Below are 21,983 nucleotides of genomic sequence, written 5' to 3'. Positions count from 1 at the left end.
AGATAGTACCTTCTAGACCAGTTTCCAGTCTCACATTGTACAAGCAACTTTTGGTAATTAAACAACACCTGGATAACTCCGTATCATTTGCTGGTGTTAGCTTGGTAGGTTTCTTCCCATCTCTCTCTCTTTTTTTTTTTATAATGAACTTTTATTTTAGAATATATTTAAGTTTACAGAAATTGCAAAAGTAATACAGGAACTGGGCACACTATGCCCAGTTTTCCCTATTGCTAGATTCCACACCTCGAATTCACCATGGTTTATTTGTTAAAAGTAAGAAATTGACATTGCTTTAATATTCTGAACTAAGCCGCAGACTTTAGACGTGGGCGTTCTTTCTCACTGTTTCCGGTGTGCCATAGCGTAACCCAGAGCAACATGTTGCATTTGTCTTGCTTTTTTACCCATCCTGTCAAGAGCTGTTTTCTGGGTTTATGATACCCATTTGCTTCACCACACAACTGAGGTTCAAAAAAACCAGTAAAATAAAATAATAAAATAAAAAAGAGGTTCAGTGAGTCAAATAACTTGGCCCACATTAACACTGAGGTGCCAGGACTAGGACCCCTAGGAATCCAACCCAGCACTGTGCAAGAGCCAGGGATCCCCCCTGGTGCTTCTGTGCATCACTTGAGGATCCTGCTCTGCCATCTTCCCGTGCAGAGCTGCTGGTCTTTGGGCGAGTCCCACTGTGGCAGATTACTGTTTTGTCTCCAGGGTTTAACTGAGCCAGGGGTTGCTTGGTCATTTTTTTCTGGAAGCTGGTCCCCCAAAGGATTACCAGGTTAAGAGATGCGGTTTTTATCCTCTCACATGTGAGCAGGGTTTTTTGTTTGTCTGTCTTGCTTTTTTATTATTATTTTCACATAGCTGGTGATTCACAGCCTCTGGGCAGCATATTCAGAGAGCCTCTTCCCTGGGCCTCCAGACCGCTACCAGCCAACACTCCACTTTAAAGTCCACAACAAATAGGTACTAGAAAGGGGGGTGGGGGGGGAGTTGCACGTTGTGTTTGCTAATCATTAGAATTTGAATAATTTAGTTGGGTGTGGTGATACACGCCTTTAATCTCCGCACTAGGGAGGCGAGGCAGGCTTATCTCCATGAGTTCAAGGCCAGCCTGGTCTACAAAGAGGGTTCCAGGACAGCCAGGGCTACACAGAGAAACCCTGTCTCCAAACAAAACAACAAAAAAGACAAAATAAAAAAGACAATTTTATCCATTTGTCATGGGGTTTTTGTTTTTTCCTATGTTCATCTCAGTTACTTATTAAATTGAGTTGTTTTTTGTTAGATAATAGAAGCTTTTTGAATTATGTTTATGTATTAACGTTTTTCTTTGCCATGTGTACTATTTTTTTTTTTTAAACAAACGAGAACTACATAGGTATTGTTTCCCAGACAGTACATTTCCCTTTTGACTCTGCCATGTTTGTTTTTACTTGATAACTTATTGAGAGCCTCATCTTTTCCTGTCTGGATTTATACTATCTTCCTAAACCCTTCCCCCTTCACACCACCCTGGTGGTGCTATAAGCAAATATTCTACTTTCTCTCTGTAGACTTCTGTCCCTATTCTGATACAAGCGTTGGTTTTCTGGAGTCTTGTGCTGGGTGTGAGCTGCTAGGAAGCAAGTTGATTCCACGCCGTTCCTAAACCTAGCAGGCTTTGGACATTCCACGGGACTGGAAGCTTGACTCTGTTCCCATGGATGCACGCCTGTTTAGATTTAGTGCTAGGCTTATTCTCTTCCGGGATCTGCGTCTTCCCCCTTGTCAGGATTCACATGTTACTTTTAGAAGCAATGCAGTGCTGAGCCTGGACAAGAGGAGAGTTGCCTTTCAACCACCAGAGGAGCAGTGTCCCTAGCCTAGTCAGGACTTCCTTCTCTCATAGTGGGGGACAGGGGTGGATAAGAAGGACCTAGCTGCTTGTAAAATAAAGCCTTCCCTTTTATTTCAAATCAGCCCTCTTCCAAGTTAGTACCATAGGTTGAGATCGCTGGGGCATGGCCGGAAACAGGGACATGCCTGTACCTGCCTCCAGCTTCATCCCCCAAGGATAGGACTGGCAGCCAGAGGTGAGGAACACCAGGCTGTATAGGTCAGCCCCCTTCCCAGCCACCCCTGGTCCCTGTTATGCCACCTCAGCAATCCCCTGTGCTAAGGAGAAATGGGGATGGGGGGATGTTAGGGCCAGAGCAGGATGCCATCCTATGTGAGGTGTCCATAGCCAGCAGTGTTAGTGGTCAGAGCCCAGTCAAGGTCAGGTTAGTGGGGCCTTCTCCAGCAGCCAGGAAAGGAGCTAGAGAGAGGGAGAGACGAAGAGCTGATTCGCTGGAGACCCTCCCACGGACACCCACCCAATGTAAGAGAGCCACAGCTACTGTCGGGGAGAGCCAAGACCCAAGTGTACACACTGAAGGTTACCATAGAGGAGAGGCAGACTCCAGACCGGAGGGGAGGCTCAGATGGAAGACTGCCATTGCACAAAGCGTTTGGATTCCTGTCAGGGTAACAGGGGCAGAAAAGACACACAGGATCTGTTGTGTATGGTGGGGCCCAAGATTCCAGACCCCCAACCTCCTCCCTCATGGCCAAGACTCATCCTTCTTCCCCCAGGATCTCAGGCTCCATCCTTCCCTCAGACCCAGAGGCCCAGTCTCATTTCTCCTCTTCTCAGACCCAGGAATACAATACCCATTCCCCCTTCCAATAGACCCAGGATCCTCCTCCCTTCAGACCAGGGTACCTGAGGGTTGAAAGGGTCGTCGTCATCCGTGTCATCGTAGTCATCACTGAAGTGTGATGGGGATGTGGGGAGTGGCAGAGAAGCAGGATGGAAACCAATCAGGAGGCTGCCCCATCCCCACCAGTGGCCCTGGGTACTGCCTCCTGTCCCCTCCCTGGGGAGCCTGCCCTCTCTCCCCTGCTGACCTGGGCGGGAAGAGGGCCCAGGCACGGGGCAGGCTGCACAGAGTGGTGGCCAGGGCCCCCGCAGACAGGAGAGAAAAGAGCATCAGGAACAGTAGGCCCTCCAGGGCATCTTCACACAGGCCTCGGAGTGCTGAGCCATAGTCCTGAGGCAGAGGGTGAGGAGGCTCAGGGTGTGCACGCGTGCACTTCATACACGGGTCCAACCGTCCATTTACCTGGCTGTCACCCAGACGCTCTGTGCGCAAGTGTGGTCTCTTGTCAGAGAGATTTTCTGGACATAGAAAGTCATCTATGTGTTTCAGCTTGTGCCTTGGCTGCGCTGCAGCCTTCCAGCCCACTCCTATTTTATCTCAGTTCTCCACTCCCACATGCAAAGTGGCCTAGCATCTCTACTCGGCACCTAGAGAACTGCTCTCCCAGCACCTTCAGTGGGCAAGCCTCTATGCTGACATTCCCACCAGCAACAACCCTGCCTATCCTTGTTCTACCCACGTGCTATTGACTGATGGGGATGCCAGCAGCATCTGTTTCTGCACTCGTGACAGTCACAATCTTACACATTGTCAGATGCCCCCTGAGTCCCACAGATTGCTGGCTTACATAACACTTAGGTTTGGGCATCCATATGATAGACACGCAGAAAGGACCGGCTACTGTGACCACCATCCTGGAGGCCAGCAGAAACTCTGTAACCTCGATGCTGAGTGGTACAGCCAATATTCTGCCAGGATGGACTAATACGCTTTTGCTCCAAGCATGCCACCAGCACTGGCAACCTTCAGTGCATGGGACCCAGGCAGCCTCTTTGGAGAGGTGAGAGCTTGTAGGACAGGAAGCATTAGGCAGAGACCTTGCAAGAAGGACACTAGGAGACAGACAGATGGTCAGGTCTAGTCCAAGGCATGTAGTCGGGCTGATGTGGAGTAGAAACACCAAGACTGAGGCCGTCTACACAGGCCCCTACTAGGTCAGTGCCACGAGCCTGGCTTTAATCCATGTGGAGCGGGATTCACAGAAGGGTTTTTAGATGAAGACTCTGATCCGATTGTGTGCGAAGGGATCACCAGCTGTTATTGGACAGACGGAATGAGCAAGATGGGCATGCATGCGAGAGGTGAGGAGGGCTAGGACCTGATGCGGTGTTGGCTGTATGAGCAGCTGATGCAGGGAGAAGTGAGGCTAGGGAGATGGAAGGACAGTCCAGCGGGGCCAGAGAGTTGGCGGGTTCATTTTTTTTTTAGTATTTCCCACAAATAGGGCACCCAATGTGGGGCATGAACCCATGACCCTGAGATTAAGAGTCTCATGCTCAACTGACTGATCTTGTTATGGAGGGTCCAGTGAATCCTGTAGAGCCAGGATCATAGCAAAGCATGTGTGCGTGGAAAGTAGCATGGTGGGAGACTGTATGTAACCAGGGAAAGTGGTTAGGTGGAGTCCTGATGTTATAAGGGTGAGAGTCTTTACAACAGTCAGAGATGCTGGCTTGCTCCCGAGGCCATACAGACCACAGCTGAACCCATGGTAGGCTGGCTCACAGGCTGCCCTGCCCCTGCCCTCACCTTTTCCTGCCCCTTTCATATCAAGAGATATCTGGACCAGCGTTCAATCCAGGGAACTGGGGGCCTGCCTGGGCTCTCATTCCAGGGACTGAGAGGCTGAACAGCTTTCAACGAGAGGAGAGGGTGGGGTGGTAGGGGGGACAAAGAAGGGAGGGGGGAGAGAAATTATGAGAAAGAGAGAGGAGGGGGAAAAGAGAAAGCAAAGGGAAGGGGGAGAAAGAGACAGGGTTAGCAAACACCTAGAGCGAGCGTACCTTGTGCAGACTGCGGCAGTGCAGCAGCGCCACCAACTGGTGGAAGCTTCTTTCTGTCACATTCAGTGTCTCCTCCAAGGATAGCAAGGGCTTCTGTAGTGGGAGAGGACAATTACCCAGTCTTTATGCTACCCAGTAAAATAGGCCCCACCCTCAACCCAAGGACCCCACCTCCCAAAGGGACCAGCCCTTACCCTTTATATGCGTTCAGTCACACCCCTCCACTGTTGGCCCAGCCCCAAGAGAAATGTGGATTTTTTCCTGCTGCAACCCCCTTTTTGTAGGCTCTCTTCCAGAGACCAGCTCAGCTCTATCGTCTCACCCCTTCCCATAGGTTTGCACACAACACGAAATCCCGCCTACTTGGAGAAGGGCCAGCTCCACAAGTCTATCTGACTCAGTCAATCGGCCCCTTTACATGAGTGGAGGAGGCATCCCACGGGTTCACCCGGCTCAGCCCCCTTTCCCTCTCGGGCTGATGCAGTTCATTGACCTAACCTGTGCAGCAGAAAATTGAGGGATAGCTTCCCGCTCCAGTCCCTGCAGCTGAGAGTGGATGCTGGCTAGAGCACGCTGGGACAGCGTCAGCCTCTGCAGGAAGATAGAGAAAGGAGGACTCAGGTCAAGGTGTCCACCATGCCATCTGTCCACTAGACTGCACAGCTCTGGGCCTCGGTACCGTCCACCTCCCACAGAACCCTGGAGCCCCTAGTAGCCCAGTGGATGCCCTTGAGACTCCACATTAGCCATCGCCTCAACACCCATGTCTAACCTGTTGGAAGGGGTTGGAGACCGCCTGGTTGCACAGGAAATAATAGCTGAGGATGTCTGAAGTGGAGGAAGAGAAAGGGGTAGGCTATAACCCTGAGCACAGGCTCTCCCTGGGCAAATCTGGAGTGCCAAAGCCCGGGGGACATTCCACACCCTGTTTGAAACTTTCTTGGTGTCTCAGAGACCTGCTAGTCACTCTCCCATCCATTTCTCTTCCCCCCTCCTCCCCTTCCCTCTCCCTCCTTCTATCCCTTTTCCATCCTCTCCTCCATCCCTCTATTTCTCCCTTCCTCCTCCCCTCCCCCTTTCTCCCCTCCTCTCTACCTTCCTCCTCTGCCCTCTCCCTTTTCCTTTCCGTCCCTCCTCCTCTCCTTGTTCAGTTTATTGATACTGTTTTGAGACAGTCTCGTGTATCCCAGATTTGCCTTGAGTTCTTTATGTAGCTTTTTGAACGCTTCTGATCTTACTTCCTGAGTGCTGGGGCACAAGGCAAGCTTTATGTGTTGCTGGGGATCAAACTTACAGTTTTGACAAGCACTCTACCCATGGAGGGACATCCTTCATTCCATTTGGTTTTTGTTGTTGTTGTTTGTTTGCTTGCTTGTTTTGTTTTTGCTTCAGAACAAGGTGTGACTAGGTCTAGATAACCCAGACTGCCCGTGAACTCACACTTCAACCTCCTTATTACTGGGATTAAAGGTGGGCAATATCACACCCTATACGTCCAACCCTTCTGCTTCAGCCGTATCTGGAAGCAGATTCAGCCGACCTAATTATGCTTCCTTGTTGTCCTACCATCCAACCCTCTGATCACTGAGGCCCAGGGCCCACTTCCCCTTGTCTAGTCAGACCCACAGGCATTTTGATCCCACCCCTTTCCCATCCTGCTAGGATTGGGAGCTGCTGCTCTCTACCCTACAACGGACCGGGCCTTGGAGGATAGGAGGGAGTGCTGAAGACAGCAGGGATGTATGGGAATCACCTGAGCTGAGCCCCGTCTCCTCCTGGGTCAGGTTCAGCACATAGGTGTCTGGATTGGAGCAGAAGTCACTGAGGCCCTGATGAAGGAAGCAGGAAGGGATCAGACCAGAATGTCCAATTTCATATTTCCACAGAACTCAGAAGTCCAGGCCCTAACCCTCCTCCCTCAGACCCAGGGGTCCAGACTTCAGCTTTCCTCAGACCGACGAGTCTAGGCACCAGCCTCTGCTCTCAGGATCCAGCAGTTAAGGCTGAGACCTCAGAATTGTAATCCTGATTCCCTCCACCTCCGTATCTATGGCATTAATCAGATCACACTCACCCCAGGATCAGATCCCCATACTCACCACAGCTGTGGCAGCCTCTAGGCCCATAGAACCCCAGCTCAGGACAAGCACCAGGAGACTCATGGCAGTCATCCTAGAAGGGGGAGGTGGCTGAACTCAGGACTTGATCAGCTTTGCCTTTTTCTGCACCCTATCTCCATCCAACCACAGCCCTCCCCAATACCCACCAACCTCTGTAGTCTAAAGGATTAGAGTCAGAGGCACGAGAGTAAAGGGTGGGGGTGAGGCCCATGACTGACTGACGTCAAAGACAACATCTGTTCAGTTGGAAGAGGAAAGGGTCGGGGCTGCCAGGTCAGGAGCCACTATCCTAACTGTTCCTGGAGCCTAGGAAGCAGCTGTCCACCCCTGGGCTGAATCTCCTGGGAATTAAGTGCACAGGGTCTAGTAGGTTCTGAGGCAGCTTCCAGGCCCATCCACAGCCCATTTTATTTAGTCTCTCTCCACTCTCCCCCACCTCCAAGCTGTACAGTGTGGGGGATTGCTCCGGAGTTGATTTATGAAATTCAGATCTTGCTGTGACAGGTGGAATAATTCTGGGTCATGGGGTGGTAGGAGGGGCTGACAGCTCTTATAAACTGGAAGACCAATTCATATACTTGATCAGCACGGTGTGTTTTTTTTATCAGTGTCCAGGCCGTGATGCAGTAGCTGGACATCTTTCTCAGGGGGATTCCAAAGACAGTGGGCACCGAGGCAGAAGAGGCGTGGGTTCTGCCAATGATGGGCAGCTGAACTTAAGCCCTGTCACAGTACCCCCTGGCTGTGTGGCCCTGAACAGGTAACCTAGTCGCACTGGGTCCAAGTCCTATGGGCTGTGTCTGGCACACACACTGTGCACTAAGAGCATAGGTCCTATGTGCCCGCACATTACCTCAGGTCCCCCACCTGCCACACAGGGGACCTGGTGGCACTTCCTCCATGGTTTTATTGTGGTGACCAAAGAAGAACATATGTGTGGCATGTCAGAGATCAAAACCACGCCCCCCCCCCCACTCCTTTTATGGCAAATGCGATCTCTGTCTTTCTCCTGACTCTAGCATGTTGCTTGCTGGAAACCCGCCTGTTTCCCTCCCCTGAGCAACTCGCTCTACTCACACAACCACCAGCCATTTGCTCTGCTTTGCCAGGCCCAGGAGGGTGAAGAGACAAACCAGAAGCACCAAGAGCAGCAGGAGGACATAGGCCAACCACCTGCAGGACGGAGGACGGAGGAGACAGTGAGCCTCAGGAGGCTATCAGCACCCCCGAACCACCCCAACCCAATCTGGTCCTGTGACCTCCCTGCTGCCCGGTGACATGATACATGGTCTCACAAGACCCCGGAGCGCTCTGCAGCATAGGTGTGGGACTGAAGCACCTGGTTCCTACCTTGACCACTTCACATACGAGTTCTGTGCTTGTGGGCACAACGGTCGACCTCTGAATAGGATTCCCCAACTGGTAGGGTGTCAGTCACCCGTGACCTAATTGAATATTTCAGAGGTATGGTGCAAGGGTCTCAACTACCCAATTAGCCATGTAACCTGTTTGCCTCAGTTTCCCTACCAGTCACATGAAGGCATAATAGGGTCAACCTCAAATTCTGTTGCGAGGTAAATGAGTGGGCTTGTGGATATAGTTAATGTTATAAATCACTATCCAGGGGGTTTTGAATGCTACATCATGTTTACTTAAGTAAGTAAGGCACCAGGACCGCAGGGGAGGATGCTTGGGCGGTCCCAAGTAGTGCTCAGCACACTGCAAATGCTCAGCTGTAGTGTCATTCTTAGCAGTTCCCATGGAGCTGAGGTTTGCACCCCGAGTCCCTGTCCCTGACCACACTGCCAGGCTCACCTCCGCGGCCCTGATGCATAGGGCCTCTCTAATGTCAGACACTTTTCCAGAGCATCTTCCCAGGATCGCGTTCACGGCTGCCACTACCTCCCTGTCCAAGCTCCCGGGATCCTAGTAACCATGACAGAGAACCTTCCTGCCGCCCTCTGACTTGGTGCCCCACCGTGTATCCACAGCAGGGATTGTTTCAGCCCCAGGGTGCTTGTACCGAGGAGCATGGCCTCCTGCTTGGGCATAGGAGATTCAGGAGTATCGGCTCAAAGCAAGCAGGAATGAAATAACTCTAAGTAGGTGAAGACTGGTTGTGTCGGCTGCTGAGATGGATGGCTGCCCCAGAGGGCTGCATAGCTTGTCCGGTCCCCTTTAGTATGGCCCTTCTAAACACCCTGACACAAGCTGCCTGCCTGTCCCCAGACAAGCCCCTTCCTATTTATTTTCCTCCAAAGCACTCATTACCCACCTTACAGGAAATGTGTTTTGCTTTTTAAAAATATTTTTATTCTTATATGTACAAGTGTTTTGCTTACATGTATGTATGTCTACCAAATGCATGCCTGGTGTCTGCAGAGGTGAGAAGAAAGTCTTGGATCCCACAGCGCTGGAGTTACAGATAGTTGTGAGCCACCATATGAGTGCTGGGAACTGAACCCAGGTCCTTTACAAAGCCCAGCAAGTGCTCTTAACCACGGGACCATCTCTCCAGGCCTCCCCTCTCCCTCTTGATGCCACTATGAACAGGCTAGGTAGGCAACTCTATCCCCGAATCATATTCCCAGCTCTTCAGTAGTGAATTCTAGGTAAGTGAGCCACACCCCAAGCCTTCACGGGGGGGGGGGGGATTCTAGGCAGATGTTTTACCACTAAGTCACATTCTCAATCCTTTATCAGCAGATTCTAGGCAAGTATTCTTCCATTATCACATCCTCAGCCTTTTTACTTTTTATTTGGAGACAATGTCTCACTAAGTTATTCATACTGGCCTTGAGATCTGTAGCCCAAACAGGGCTTGGGTTTTCAATCCTTTTACTGAGTCTCTGGAGCAGTTGAGATTACAGACCTATTTCCCCAGGCCTGGCTTCGTGGGCCTATTTTATATTGCTCTCCCAGCTGAGAAGGGCCCCTCCTATGCGGGATTTACTGTGTTATCCCCTCTGCTTGGTACATCTGTATTTTCCTGGCATTGTCTCATCTGTCATTGTTATTAACTAACTCTCCACAATCCATTCTGAGCTATGCGTGACTGGGCTCTAAAGTGGGAAAACTGAAACACAGGGATGGAAAGAAACTTGTGTAAGGACCTACAAATACAGAGAGAGGCCTCCTGAAGCTGAGGTCCCCAATCACATGCACACTGTCTCTCACCAGATGAGCTGCACGATGAACAGTTGCCTCCGGAATACTCTAGTAGGTAGGATTACTACTGGGGTTAGTCCAGGAGCAACTGTGTGGAATGGTGATGTACCTGCTGAATGAATCATTCATGGGATGGCTGAGTGAGTAAATGAATGAGAGAGGTGGTCATTGACAGGGTACGTAACTATGAGGGTGGGCCCTCAACCACTTGGGTCCATGTTGTCACTGCTGAGTTTATCAGCCTTGTTTTACATTCACAGAGGGGCTGGCCTATAGGATGATGGACAGCATCCTGTCTCCACCCACCAGGAGCCAGCCAGTAGCTTCTCATTCAACCAGTGGGACAAATTAAACTGTCTTCAGATACTATCCCACATCCCTCAGGATCTAGAGACGGCAGTACTTAGTAAATTGGGAAATCCTTCTCCCACCTGTACTCCTCCACGAAAGTCACATCTTCAGCCACCTGTACTGGGCTCAGGGACACTCCTTGCCAGAAGGCCAGTCCTTGCAGGTGCTGAGCTGCAGCTTCAGCCTGCCTCCGGGCTCCCCGGGTGGCAGCCACCAGCTCCATGCGGTCCGACAACACTTCCTCCAGGGTGGTCAGCTCCGTCTTCACTGCTTCATCCAGCCTCTCTACCGTTTCCAGCACCTGGGGAGATGACATTGTCTCATGTCTGGGATGGTGGTGACTGGAAGCCTAGGGTTGTGGATGAGGGATAAGGTCTGGGGTCGGGCAGGGGGTGTCAGGTGCCTGAGATCTGGAGTGAACGTGAGTGAAGGTGGGAGGCTCCCGGGTCCTGTCAGGAGCTCTAGTTGGCCAGGGGGCTTGAGTCTAAGGTAAAGATTCTAGCCCCAGCGTTGAAATTAGGTCAAAATGGAAGCGGTTTGGGGGTCTAAGGTCTGAAGTCCGCATCTGCCTTTTTGAGGTTGGGGTCTGAAATCTGATGTGTAGGTACTGAAGTTCAAGGTTGGAAGTGGGCTGCATCTTAGCCCTGAGCTCTGGAATCCTGGGTACATAAAAGCTCACAGTGTGTGTGTGGGGGGGGGTTGTTCCTGAACTTGCATTTGGGCCAAGGACAGGGTCTGTAGCGTTGGATCTGGCCTGAGGGCAGGAGTTTCCTTAGTGCTTGGAATAGAAACCCAAGTGCAGGCCTGGGGCTGGATGTGAGTCTTCAGGCTCACTCTGAATCTAGATCCAGCTCCAGTTTGCAGGGTTGGAGTTGAACATGCGGTCTACTGTCTGCAGGTCGGGAGTTTGCAGTTCTGCATCTGGGGATTAAGTTTTGGGTCTGAAAGCTGCTTTGATCTGGCTGCTTTTGTTCTCCAGTGGGGGACCCCATCCCCATATGAAGACCCACTGGGGCATGAGTCTGCAGTCTGGTCAGTGGCTGGCTCTCTCACCACGTCATCAATGGTGCTGAGCGTGTGGTTGGCGTGCAGCAGTGCTGAACTGAGCTGGGACACCCCATCGCTGGTCTCGCTGTTACCATAGAAACCAATGCCAATGCCGGCACTGAAGGGAAGAGGAAGAAGAAATACCAACCCGTCTCAGACCCTGGAGGGTGGCACCATGCCTCTACACACAGACCCGCCCTCCCCGCTTCTTCATTTGCCTATCTGATCTCTGCGTCCACCCTATTGGTTCATCCTCCGTGGGAAAAAGAACAGCTCGAGGTTGGCCTCCACCAGTTGCCAAGGTAACCTGAAGACCTCGCTCCCCCCCCTGCTAGAGAGACGTCATTGTGATGCTAATGGTGGGTGGAGTGGTGGAAAAGAAGGAGCCCCCAGATTTAACTCACACCTCCCCAGAGAGGAACCCTAGTTTTTGCCTAGCTAGCCCTGGATTAAAGGTTTATCAATCAGTGCCTAATAGTGGTCAGCTCACAAACAACTCCCACATCCTTTGAGAAGACATTCAGCATTTACAGCCTTGTCTTAGGAACCAGTAGGCCAACTGCTGTCTCTCCTAGCCCAGGTGTTCCTTACCCCTTCCTCCTAAATGCCCCAGACCCCATTCTTTTGTAAAAGACATTGTGCCCAGAGCTCTAAGCCTTCCCCTATGATGCCCAGGGATCCAGGCATCCAGCCAGCTGGAAGAGACTGAGTGAGAGAATGTGGGAGGGAGGGCTGGAGGCCAGGCCAAGAGCTGGGCCCTGTCTCTGCCCAGCCAACACACAGACTTCCATTGTGAGGCTTGAATATGGGGACCCACTTTCCTCCGTTAGTCTGTACTTCACACTGGAGGGGGCGAGAGTTTGATGCCCTCACAGTTCCCAGCCTTGGGCTACACAGGCCCCACCTCATCCCTTGGATGGGAGCCTACTGCCCTTGCCCCATTGTTCAGAACCCTACAAAGCTCCTCTTGTTCCTAGGCTTTGAGGGGGCTGGGGCTGTGTCTCAGCCCCACTGGGCCTTTGTCAACATCCCACCCCCATCCACCCCCATTCTGGAGAGCCTGATGAGAAAAAAAAAAAAAACTTGGATATAGGGCACCCAACCCCCATACACTCCCAAACACACACCCTCTTCTTCCTACAATGAGGAAGAGTGGCCCACAGCCCAGACTGGGGTGAGAGTACTCCAGAACATAACCCCCAGCTGGCTGGAGGGGGACACCAGATTTCTAAAGGACTCCTGCTGGCCATGTATGAGGTCCCCAGTAGGTCTCAGCCTCCTAACTAACCATGACCTGGTAGGGGCTGGACCCAGAGCCAGAAATCTTGGTGTCAAGTTCGGCGAAACTCCTAGGGAACTCTTATTGGGAGCCCTGGATGGCTCGGATACCATGAGTCTGACTCTCCACTTGCCTCGTGTTCCTCCCTTCCTGAGGATCCTCATTCAGGACCAGGTGTGGCAATCTTGGGCCCAGCTCTCATCAAGAGAAGGACTCAGACCCAGCTCTAATGTGGGCTGGGTGGGTGCTACTGGTGGGGACCCTCTACGGTCTGTTTCCCTGATTGGAACTCTCCTTGAATTAACAGAGTGCTTTCTCTGGCATGTTCAGTGCCTGGCACAGAGTAGTTATGCTCAGTTGTTGAATTAGTGAGTTGATGAATGAATGAGTGAGTTTGATCAGTGTTAACACTCATAGGGGACATCCAGGCACTGTGCTCTCTCTAGTCTATTCTCAGTGTAACTAAGGTATGGGTAGTGCTGCAAACCACACGTTATAGATGGAGAAACTGAAGTCTAGAGAGTATCTCACTCCTCTAGATAGCACCATGGGCCAATGAGAGAACCACTCAGATCCCCAAGCCTGTAGTGGGCTTTCTTCTCTACTCCCAGACAGGCTGCTTCATCCTCCTCAAGCCTTTCTATCCCTCCACTCACAGGGCAGGCAGGCACTCTTAGTGCCTCTCCCTCCTAACTCTGGGCTCATACCCCACAAGGTCTCTAGAAGAAGACTTACAGCAAGTATAGGAAACTCTGTCCCCACCCCCTACCCACCCTGGGGCCCCATTACCAGCCCACGAGAAGGGCAGCGATGCAGCTCCAGGTGACGCAGCCTCCTCCGGGTGGGGGACTCTTGGCCCCATGGGGTTCTGGAGGCCTGCAGCAGCAGAAGCGGATGAGGTAGACAGCGATGAAGATGAGGCTCAGGCCTAAGCCAAGCCCAGCCAAGGCTGCCACCAGCAGCAGGGCCTGAGGAAGAGGTTGAGAAGCCTCAGAGAGCACTTTCATGTCCCAGACAAGAAGCTCCTTCTCAGCTGCATGGCAACTGAAAGGAAGGAAACATGCCCCCCAAGGACTTGCTGATGCTCTCTCTCTGAACTGTATGGGAATAAGGGGCAGGAAGGCCCCCATTTCTGTATTTCGGGAGAACAGGAGAGGCAGTCTCCTTTATTCCTCTCTCCCTCCTGCTGCTGAGCTCACACACCCACTGCAACTGAGTCTGCCACTCCAGGGCTGGGGATGGAAACAGGGATGCTGTGACAGCGTGTGTGTGTGTGTGTGTGTGTGTGTGTGTGTGTGAGAGAGAGAGAGAGAGAGAGAGAGAGAGAGAGAGAGAGAGGGAGAGAGAGAGAAGGCTCAGGGATGGAGATAGTGAAGGAAGACTGATGACCAAAAGAGATGAAGATGCAGACAGAAAGAAACAGCCAAGGAAACGAGAGAGAGATGTGGAGATAAGACACACAAAACATCAGAAGGATTAAATCAGAGATAGAGGAGACAGACAGGCAGAGATGAAGAGACAGACAAAGAGGGGCATATAAAGAACTATAGAAAACAGCAGGCAGGGCAGAATGTATAGTGAGACCCAAAGGAGAGAGGGAAGGAAAGGTAGGCAGAAGGGATGTTTACAGCTGGAAACACCTTGCCGAACAGGACGGCTCTGATCTCGGTGTGGTAGTACATGCCTGCAACCCCAGCATTCTGGCAGCTGAGGTGAGAAAACGGCCACAGTCTCAGGCTAGACCAATACACAAACTCCAGCCAGCCCCGACTATAGAGAGTGAGGCCATGTTTCAGATTAAACTATACTATAGTGGACTCTGAGTATGGTAGGATCTTTCAGGAGACCCGTGTCTCATGTCTTCTCAAAGGCCCAGGGCTGGACACAGTTTTCCTAGAGTCACATAGCAGAGTAATAGAAGTTTGAGGTCTAGAATCACAACCCTGAAGTCCCAGGGGCCACTGTCCTTAAACGGTGGCACAGCTGCCTGCTCTCCCCATCACCTGTGTGCCTGACAAGTGTGTGCAGTGCAACGTTGATGTGGGCATATGGAGAGAGTATGAGGTGTTTGCGTAGGTCATGCTGCGTGTCTGTATGCAACAGAATACTTGTGGGCATTAATGTTTTCTGAACACAGCTGCTTCAGTCAGTGAGTTGTGTTAAGTAGACTGTGTGTGTGTGTGTGTGAGCTTGTGCTTGTGTGAGATGGGGTAGCTGTGCATAATGTATGTGTGTGCCTGTGTGTGATGGTGCACACACGAGTGTGTTTTGTATATGTGACTGGTCATATGGTTGTTCAGGTCCTATCTCAGAGGCTCTCATAGTTTGTCTTTCTGTGCTCACACCGGCCATTTCTATGAAGAATAATGTCCCAGGAATGCAACTGTGTGTGCCTCAGCTGTGACTGACTGAGTATCGGGTTGAGGGTTGAGGGAACTGCTCTGAGCAACTGTGGCGGTACTGGGGACCCAGGTGGGGGGGGGATCCCTCGTGGCTGAGGAATTCTTCAGAGCCATAAGCCCCATGAGTCGGGCTGGGAGTGGGTGGGCCGACCGGCTGGAGGCTGCGATTGTGTAAGTGGCTGTGGGCGAGGGGATGGCGGTCCTCGTTTGGAGGGGAGAGGGGGCGGGTGGAGTAGGCAGGGAGGAGCCGCTCAGGCTGTGCCAGCCATGACCCAAATAGCAAGCACACCAGCACACGATCCCCCTTGCTGCTTTTCTGGGAACATCCCCCTCCCTCGAAGCTCTCCCAACCCTGTGCCCCTTTCCCAGAGGGGTTGCCACAGAGGTTCAGACTTGAGGGGAGGGCAAGGCCAACAACTCCCAGCCCCTCCACCAGGCCCCCCCAGCTCAGCCAAGCTTTTCTCCTCATTAATCTCAAAGTCAAGGACTTGAATTAAACTGGGTCAGGGGACAAGCACCTCCGCCCCCGCCGCGAGCCGCAGCTGGGCGTCTTTCCCTAGGGACCCCAGAGTCTGTGAGGGTCCACCACCAGCCTCACCCTCCTGGGACCCGGGCCTGTTGTCTTCCTTAGCGCGGAACCTAATCACATTTCTATCCCAACCCTCTCTGGCACCCTAACAACCCCTTCCTTCCCTCCTGGGACAGGCTGAAGGCACCTTGAATCCTCGTCTCACCTCAGCTGATTTCCCCAGCCCTGGTCTCTATTCCCTGGTTGAGGATATCAATCCGTCCCAGACCTCGGCTTCCCTCTCTCAATCCTTTCTTATTCCCCCCCCCCCGGCAATTTTTTTTTTTTTCATTTAATCTGGGACATATTTACCAGTCGGGATCCTGTGGGGGCGGGGTCCTTCTCGCCTGGGACCTCAAGAGCGGACCTTTCCTTAGATGACCCTAGAGACTGGCTTTCCAGGCAGGTCTCAGAAACCCAAATGCTGGGCCCCCATCTCCTCCCATTCAGGATTCTTGGAAGTCTAGGATCCCAGCTCTCCTTATCTGGGAAGAGAGGGGTCTGCACCCCCAGCGCACGTCCTAGGGGAACCTCAAGGTAGGAGCGCTATACCTCTGATCTTGGACTTGTACTCACAAATGCAGGCCGGGTCCCCAGCCCCTAAGACGCCTGGAACTCTGACCCAACCTCCTGTTCCCAGGGGACCTGGCCCAGGTTTGCCATCCCACCTGCTGGTACTCTTGGTCGCGGGGAGCAAAGCCGCTGGGCACCGGGCGGAGCTGGAAGTCGGCGCGGGGCAGCTGGTGGAGGAGATGCACCCAGGCAGAGGGTCGGTAGCCCGGGGGTGCCCCCATGGCCCCGGGGAGGGGCAGCGGGGCGGACCGGGCCGGGAGCCTCGGTGCTGTGCGGGGCGCGGGCGGAGCGGGGTTTGCGGGGCTCCCGGGAGCAGGAGCCCGGAGGGCGGGGGGTGGAGATTGGGGAGGGGGGAGGCGAGGCAGCGCCTCAGTGCTGCCTCTGGCGGTCACCGGAGGCAATGCGGCGTGAGCAGTGGGCCCCGTCGCTCCGCCCTCTCCTGGTTCCCACCTGCTGCCTGAGCAGGTGAAGGGTCTTTGCTCAGGTCAGTGGTATGCAGGGGCTGTGCTTGCTGAGAACGGAAGGATTCGCCCGCCTTGTCCCTGTCCGTACAAGAGCCAGGATACTGGGATTTATCTTTAATGCACACAAGATCTTTATCCTTATGTAAAACCTTCACCTTGGCGTAAAGGTCATCAGTATTTGAGCAGCATTTAGCCAGGCGCGCCAATGAAAAAAAAATCCCTCACTTTTCTGTTTGTAAAGACAGTCTCTGCTTAGGTAAAAATCTCCTCTACCGCGACACATTTTGTCGTAACCTGTATATGGACACAGTTTCACAGAAATCTTCCTGTGTGAGCAGACCCTTCCAGAAAGACCTACACATGCTGTGAGAACTGTTTGTTTAAGAACTCCACCAACTTTGAATAGGATCCTAATTATCTATATAGGGACCCATCCCATCTGTGTATGGTGGCTTCCCACATGTTTGAGACCTCCTCCAAACTGCTTCAGTCTATATAATGACCCCCATCACTTGCCACTCACGGTAAAGTTTACAAGCAATCTTCTAGCCAAAATATTTGTGATAGGTCTCATGGGAAGCTGCTAAAGTCACACAGATAGATGATGGGAGGCAGGTATCCCTGGAGGGAACCTGGCCACCATGAAGTCATCACTCAGACCTTCACTGTGTGACCTAACATTCCTAGGGTGCTGCTCAACTGTCCCTTTTGGTATGTAAGAGGGCTAATTTTTGCCTCTGGAATGCCCAGTAGTGTTTCTGTCTGGCTAGGGGAGGGCATTGGATGGGAAGGTGTAAGAGTTGACCCCCCACATCCCATCCCTGCATTTTGGTTGAGAGTGGTAGAAAGGGCTAGCAAGAGAAGTAATGGTGATTGTGTTGGTGATGACTATGATGGTCCTGGTGATACTGATGGTAGTCATGGGGATGGCAGAGTTGTGATGATGGTGGTGATAATGGTGATGGTCATCATGGTGGTGATGGTGATGCAGCTTCTGATGATGATGGTGGTGGTGAGAATGCTGATGGTGATCATGCAGATGATAAGATTTTTCATGGTATTGATGATGGTGGCTGAGGAGACAACGGTGATGAAGATGGTGGTGATGATGGTGATGATGGTGATGGCAGTGATGGCAGTGATGGTGATAGTGGTGAATGGTGATCTGATGATGGGAGTGATAATGATGAAAGTGGTAGTGATAATCGTGGTGATGGTGGTGATGGTGATGATGGTGATCGTGACCAGAGTGTTGGTGATGATAGTAATGATGCTGGCATGATAATGGTGATGATGGTGTTGATGGTAATGACAATAACTAGTAGAAGTAAGAAGTTTGATGGACTCATGTTCCCCACCATGATGGTCTGTATGGGGCTTGGAAAAGACAAAGACTCTGAGATGAGCATCTGGAGGCATTCTAACTGACTTTTAGTGAGTTCTGAATCTAAAGTCTTTATTTCCTCATCTATAAAACTGAGAGGATAAATATTTTATGTGTCAGTTTAAAAAACAAGTGAGAGCCAGAGAAGGTAAGTAGTGGCATCTCAACTCATAGAATCAAAAGCTCCAGGGAGAAATAGTAATCTAGTACAGATTCACAGACAGACACACAGACACAGGGACACAGGGACACAGACACACACAGAGACGGGGGAGAGGGAGAGAGAGGGAGAGAGGGGGAGAAAGGGAGGGAGGGGGAGAGTTTGAACTGATTGCCTCTCTGTCCCTCCACTCCATTTGTCTCCATCTGTCTGTCTTCTGCATGTGTGGTCTGGTCGCAGAAGGCAGTCCCCCTGGGGAATTGCTTCAGTCTGCATTGATTAAACTCAAGACGCCTGTCCTATTACATCAGAGATGTGTGGTATGTCTGATACGGGTCTGTTAGCTTGACCTGCATCAGGTGCTATACCCTATTTCTTTCATTTGGATATGGAGATATGGAGAAATGGAGATCTGGTCCTTGTGGGTTTCTAGAGTCCCCAGCTGGGGACACTATTCCCAAATAACCTCAGGGCCCATGGGCATTAACTCAAGCTGCATGTGGAGAAGCTGGTTCTAGACACGTGGTTGATGCCATTTAGTTTCAGCCAGTGTTGCCATATGGGAAGAGGGACCCAGCCTTACCAGATGTTCCAAATTTCCAAACGAAGACTGAAATCTGGATATTTTTAAAGCAAAATCCCTCAGCTTTTAAATGTTAAAATGAATTCAAATAAAAAAAAATGACTATGTGGGCCAAATAAAACCTGTCCGTGGGTTGGAGCTGGCTGGTCTGCAAGCTCTGGTCTATCCAGACACCGTGCCTCACTGGCATGCAAGGGGCAAGCAGAAGAAGAGGCGGGGCATGGTGATGCTGAGCCAGAGAAATGAGAGAGAAGCTCTGGAGGGCCCCTTTTCTAGGGGTCCCTCATATGCAGCCCTTCCCGACAGAGGGTGAGAGCAGGTCAGAAGCTGAGAGTCTCTACTTAGACTATAGAAGCCTTACTGGTTAGCCAGGTAGGTGGAGGATCCTGGAAACATTACTACATTCTGCTTCCTATTCCTAGCACATAGTAGGTCCTCACTAAATGGAATCAGCTATGATCCATGTCCTACATGCCTCATACATAATGCATGACTCTGCTCTGTTCCAGGCACTGCTTTGTGTCCTAAAAGCAAGCAACACAGCCTCCTATGGATAATAGCTCCCCATGTTTATGTAGTAAGTAAGGCGAAGAAGAAATATAGTGTATGACTTTAGGAAAGAGGAAATATTTAAGTGAAGGTACCCCTGAGATGCCAACACATCTGTATTTACTGCAGCACTATGAACAACTGTCAAGTTACAGAATCAGCCAGGGTACCCATCAGCAGATGAATGGATTAAAAAAAAAGTGTTATGTATACACACAATGGAATTTTGTGCAGCCGTAAAGAATGAATCATTATTTGCAAGAAATTAGATGGAACTGGAGATCCTCACGTTAAGTGACATAAGCCAGATTTATAAGGGCAAATATTGCATGTTTTCTCTCATATGTGGAACTAGATCATATTCATATATGAATATGATCTCTATATATCATTTATATATATAGAAAAATGTTATGAAACAAATTGCAATGTATAATAAATAAATAAATGCTTATAACAATTAAAATAAGTAACTATTCTATTTGAATACGTAATGGGAAGACATGATTGCTTCTGGATACAGAAGACACTTAGGAAATGGCTCTCTCCCTGCGTGAGGGTTACATTCAAGCATCTACCTGTCAGCTTGCACCTCACAGCTGAGCTACCTGATGTGGGTCCAGATGGTAGAGTTGTGAATTTTATGTGCTAACATGACTGGGTTGGGGGATACGTGGATTATTGGTACAGTAGCCAATGTTTATTTCTTTATTCACATTGGGTGTGTCTGAGAGCAGTTGTTAGAGATTAGATTTCAATTCATCACTTAGATGCAAGATTCTTGCCTCTCCCCCATCTATTGAGGGTTAGAAAAGGGTAAGTTCACACTCTCTTCCATACCTGTAACATCCTCTTCTCCTGGTGTAGGACACTTGAACACCCAATTCTCTGGCCTTCAGACTCAAAGGGAAGCCAACTTCTTGCTTCTCTGAGTCTCTTTAGCTTCCGTAGTTGTTTGCGCCAATTCTCATCATAAATGTAATTCAATCTGTATTTGTATCTGTGCGTTTGTCCATGTGCATGGAAATATGTATGTATGCATGCATGCATGTGCATGTCTGTCTATCTGTCTGTCTGTCTGTCTGTGGTACATTGAATAAGAAATGCCTGCTCCCTCCCCACCAGACTCATGGACTTGAACACTTGGTCCCCAGTTAGTGAGAGCTGTTACGGAACTTTTAGGAGGAGGTACCTTGCTTGAGGAAGTACATCACTAGGGATGGGCTTTGAGAGTTTTAGCCTCATGACACTTTCAGGTTGTTTCCTCTGTTTCATACTTGCAGTTGAAATGTAATCTCTCAGCTTTCAGCTCCAGTCTTCTGCTATCATGACCCCGCCCCTCCACCAAACATTACAGCTTCTCCCTTTAGAATCCTAAACTCAAATAAAAAGTTAACCAATATAGAACTTGGTACCAGTAATGGGGTCAGTCTATCTACCTTTTCATCTGTGTTTACTTATCCATCCATCCATCCATCCATCCATCCATCCATCCATCCATCCATCCATCACTCATCCATCCATTTGTGCTGTTTCTCTGCAGAACTTCTACCTTGATTTGGCAAGTCTACTCTCAGGTATTTATTTATTCAAGGAAAATGAAGACATTAATCCACAATAAAAACTATGAAAAAAAACCATACATAGCAGCTATATTCCTAATAATCTAGGGCTAAAAATAGTCTGAATGTCTATCTACAGAGGATGGCAGAGAATCCATACCTAAAACTATTAAAGGGCCAAGAATCAGTGGCTACATAGGTTATAAGCCCCAGGGCAGAGCCAATAATGTTCTGCCAAACGAACATAATATTAAAACACTGACGTATTACTATATTCATAGATCAAAAAATCTCTCATCAGAGAAGCTTCTCTTTCCAGAAGGTAGCAATTAACATAGGAACCCTCAACTGGTCACTGTATAGAGAAGAAAATACTCTGAGGTTCTCAGCCCTAAACTGGATGTTCATATTCCACCCATCCCCGCCAAGGCTCAGGGATCTGTTCAGAAGAGGCAGACAGATTGTAAGAGCCAGAAGTGGTGGATAACTTCAAGTAAATGTATTTTCCAGACATAACAGGTCAGATACACTTATGTATTTATGGAGATGTGACATTACGAACAAAACTCACTCAAGCTCCAGCCAAAGTTCCACCTAGAGGAGGAAAGGGGAAAGGTTAGCACATAAGGCCACCAGGCCACCACTAATTGAGGACCCATTGGCATTTTATAGCTGCTAGGAGAGAGAGAGAGAGAGAGAGAGAGAGAGAGAGAGAGAGGGAGAGGGAGAGGGAGAGGGGGAGAAGGGGAGAGGGAGAGGGAGACGGAGAGCCTTTTTAAAAATGATGTGACCCTTGGTAAGCTGACCAGACACTGTAACAAACCTCAATCCCAAGACTAGCTGGGCAACAAAGAATGGTAGGAATTTGATCCTAATCAATGGTCTGAACACCTTGACTCTGTTCTCAAATAAACATTCCTAGAGAGGAGATACACAAAGAAATAACTTTAAAGTTGAGAAACTGGACAAATGCTTCCTCAGCCAGTGACCAAGGCCAATTTCACCAGCCGTTAAGAT

General features: G+C 50.4%; 1 protein-coding gene across 4 annotated transcripts; it reads right to left on the bottom strand.

Annotated features, from left to right (window-relative positions):
- Positions 1 to 129: 129 nt before the first annotated feature.
- Ttyh1 (tweety family member 1) lies at positions 130 to 16,604 on the bottom strand. 4 transcript variants are annotated; one of them, XM_021218652.2, is made up of 14 exons: positions 16,360 to 16,604; positions 13,511 to 13,689; positions 11,449 to 11,560; positions 10,476 to 10,696; positions 7,954 to 8,049; positions 6,856 to 6,928; positions 6,510 to 6,585; positions 5,529 to 5,584; positions 5,255 to 5,347; positions 4,757 to 4,849; positions 2,941 to 3,083; positions 2,756 to 2,801; positions 2,434 to 2,509; positions 130 to 2,308 (listed from the first exon to the last, which is right to left on the bottom strand). In XM_021218652.2, the coding sequence occupies exons 1-13, from the start codon at positions 16,483 to 16,485 to the stop codon at positions 2,471 to 2,473; spliced, it is 1,353 nt and encodes a 450-aa protein (XP_021074311.1). In that variant the 5' UTR covers positions 16,486 to 16,604; the 3' UTR covers positions 130 to 2,308; positions 2,434 to 2,470. The 4 variants fall into 4 exon arrangements, with proteins under 4 accessions (XP_021074311.1, XP_021074312.1, XP_029387762.1 ...); XM_021218653.2 differs by having other exon boundaries at positions 130 to 1,822; XM_029531902.1 differs by lacking the exon at positions 16,360 to 16,604 and having other exon boundaries at positions 1,330 to 2,308; positions 13,495 to 13,675.
- Between the last annotated feature and the right edge of the window lie 5,379 nt (positions 16,605 to 21,983).

The sequence above is a fragment of the Mus pahari genome, chromosome 19 (genome assembly GCF_900095145.1).
Source record: "Mus pahari chromosome 19, PAHARI_EIJ_v1.1, whole genome shotgun sequence".
Taxonomy (NCBI): Eukaryota; Metazoa; Chordata; class Mammalia; order Rodentia; family Muridae; genus Mus; species Mus pahari.
This window is presented reverse-complemented; position numbering and strand designations above follow the sequence as displayed.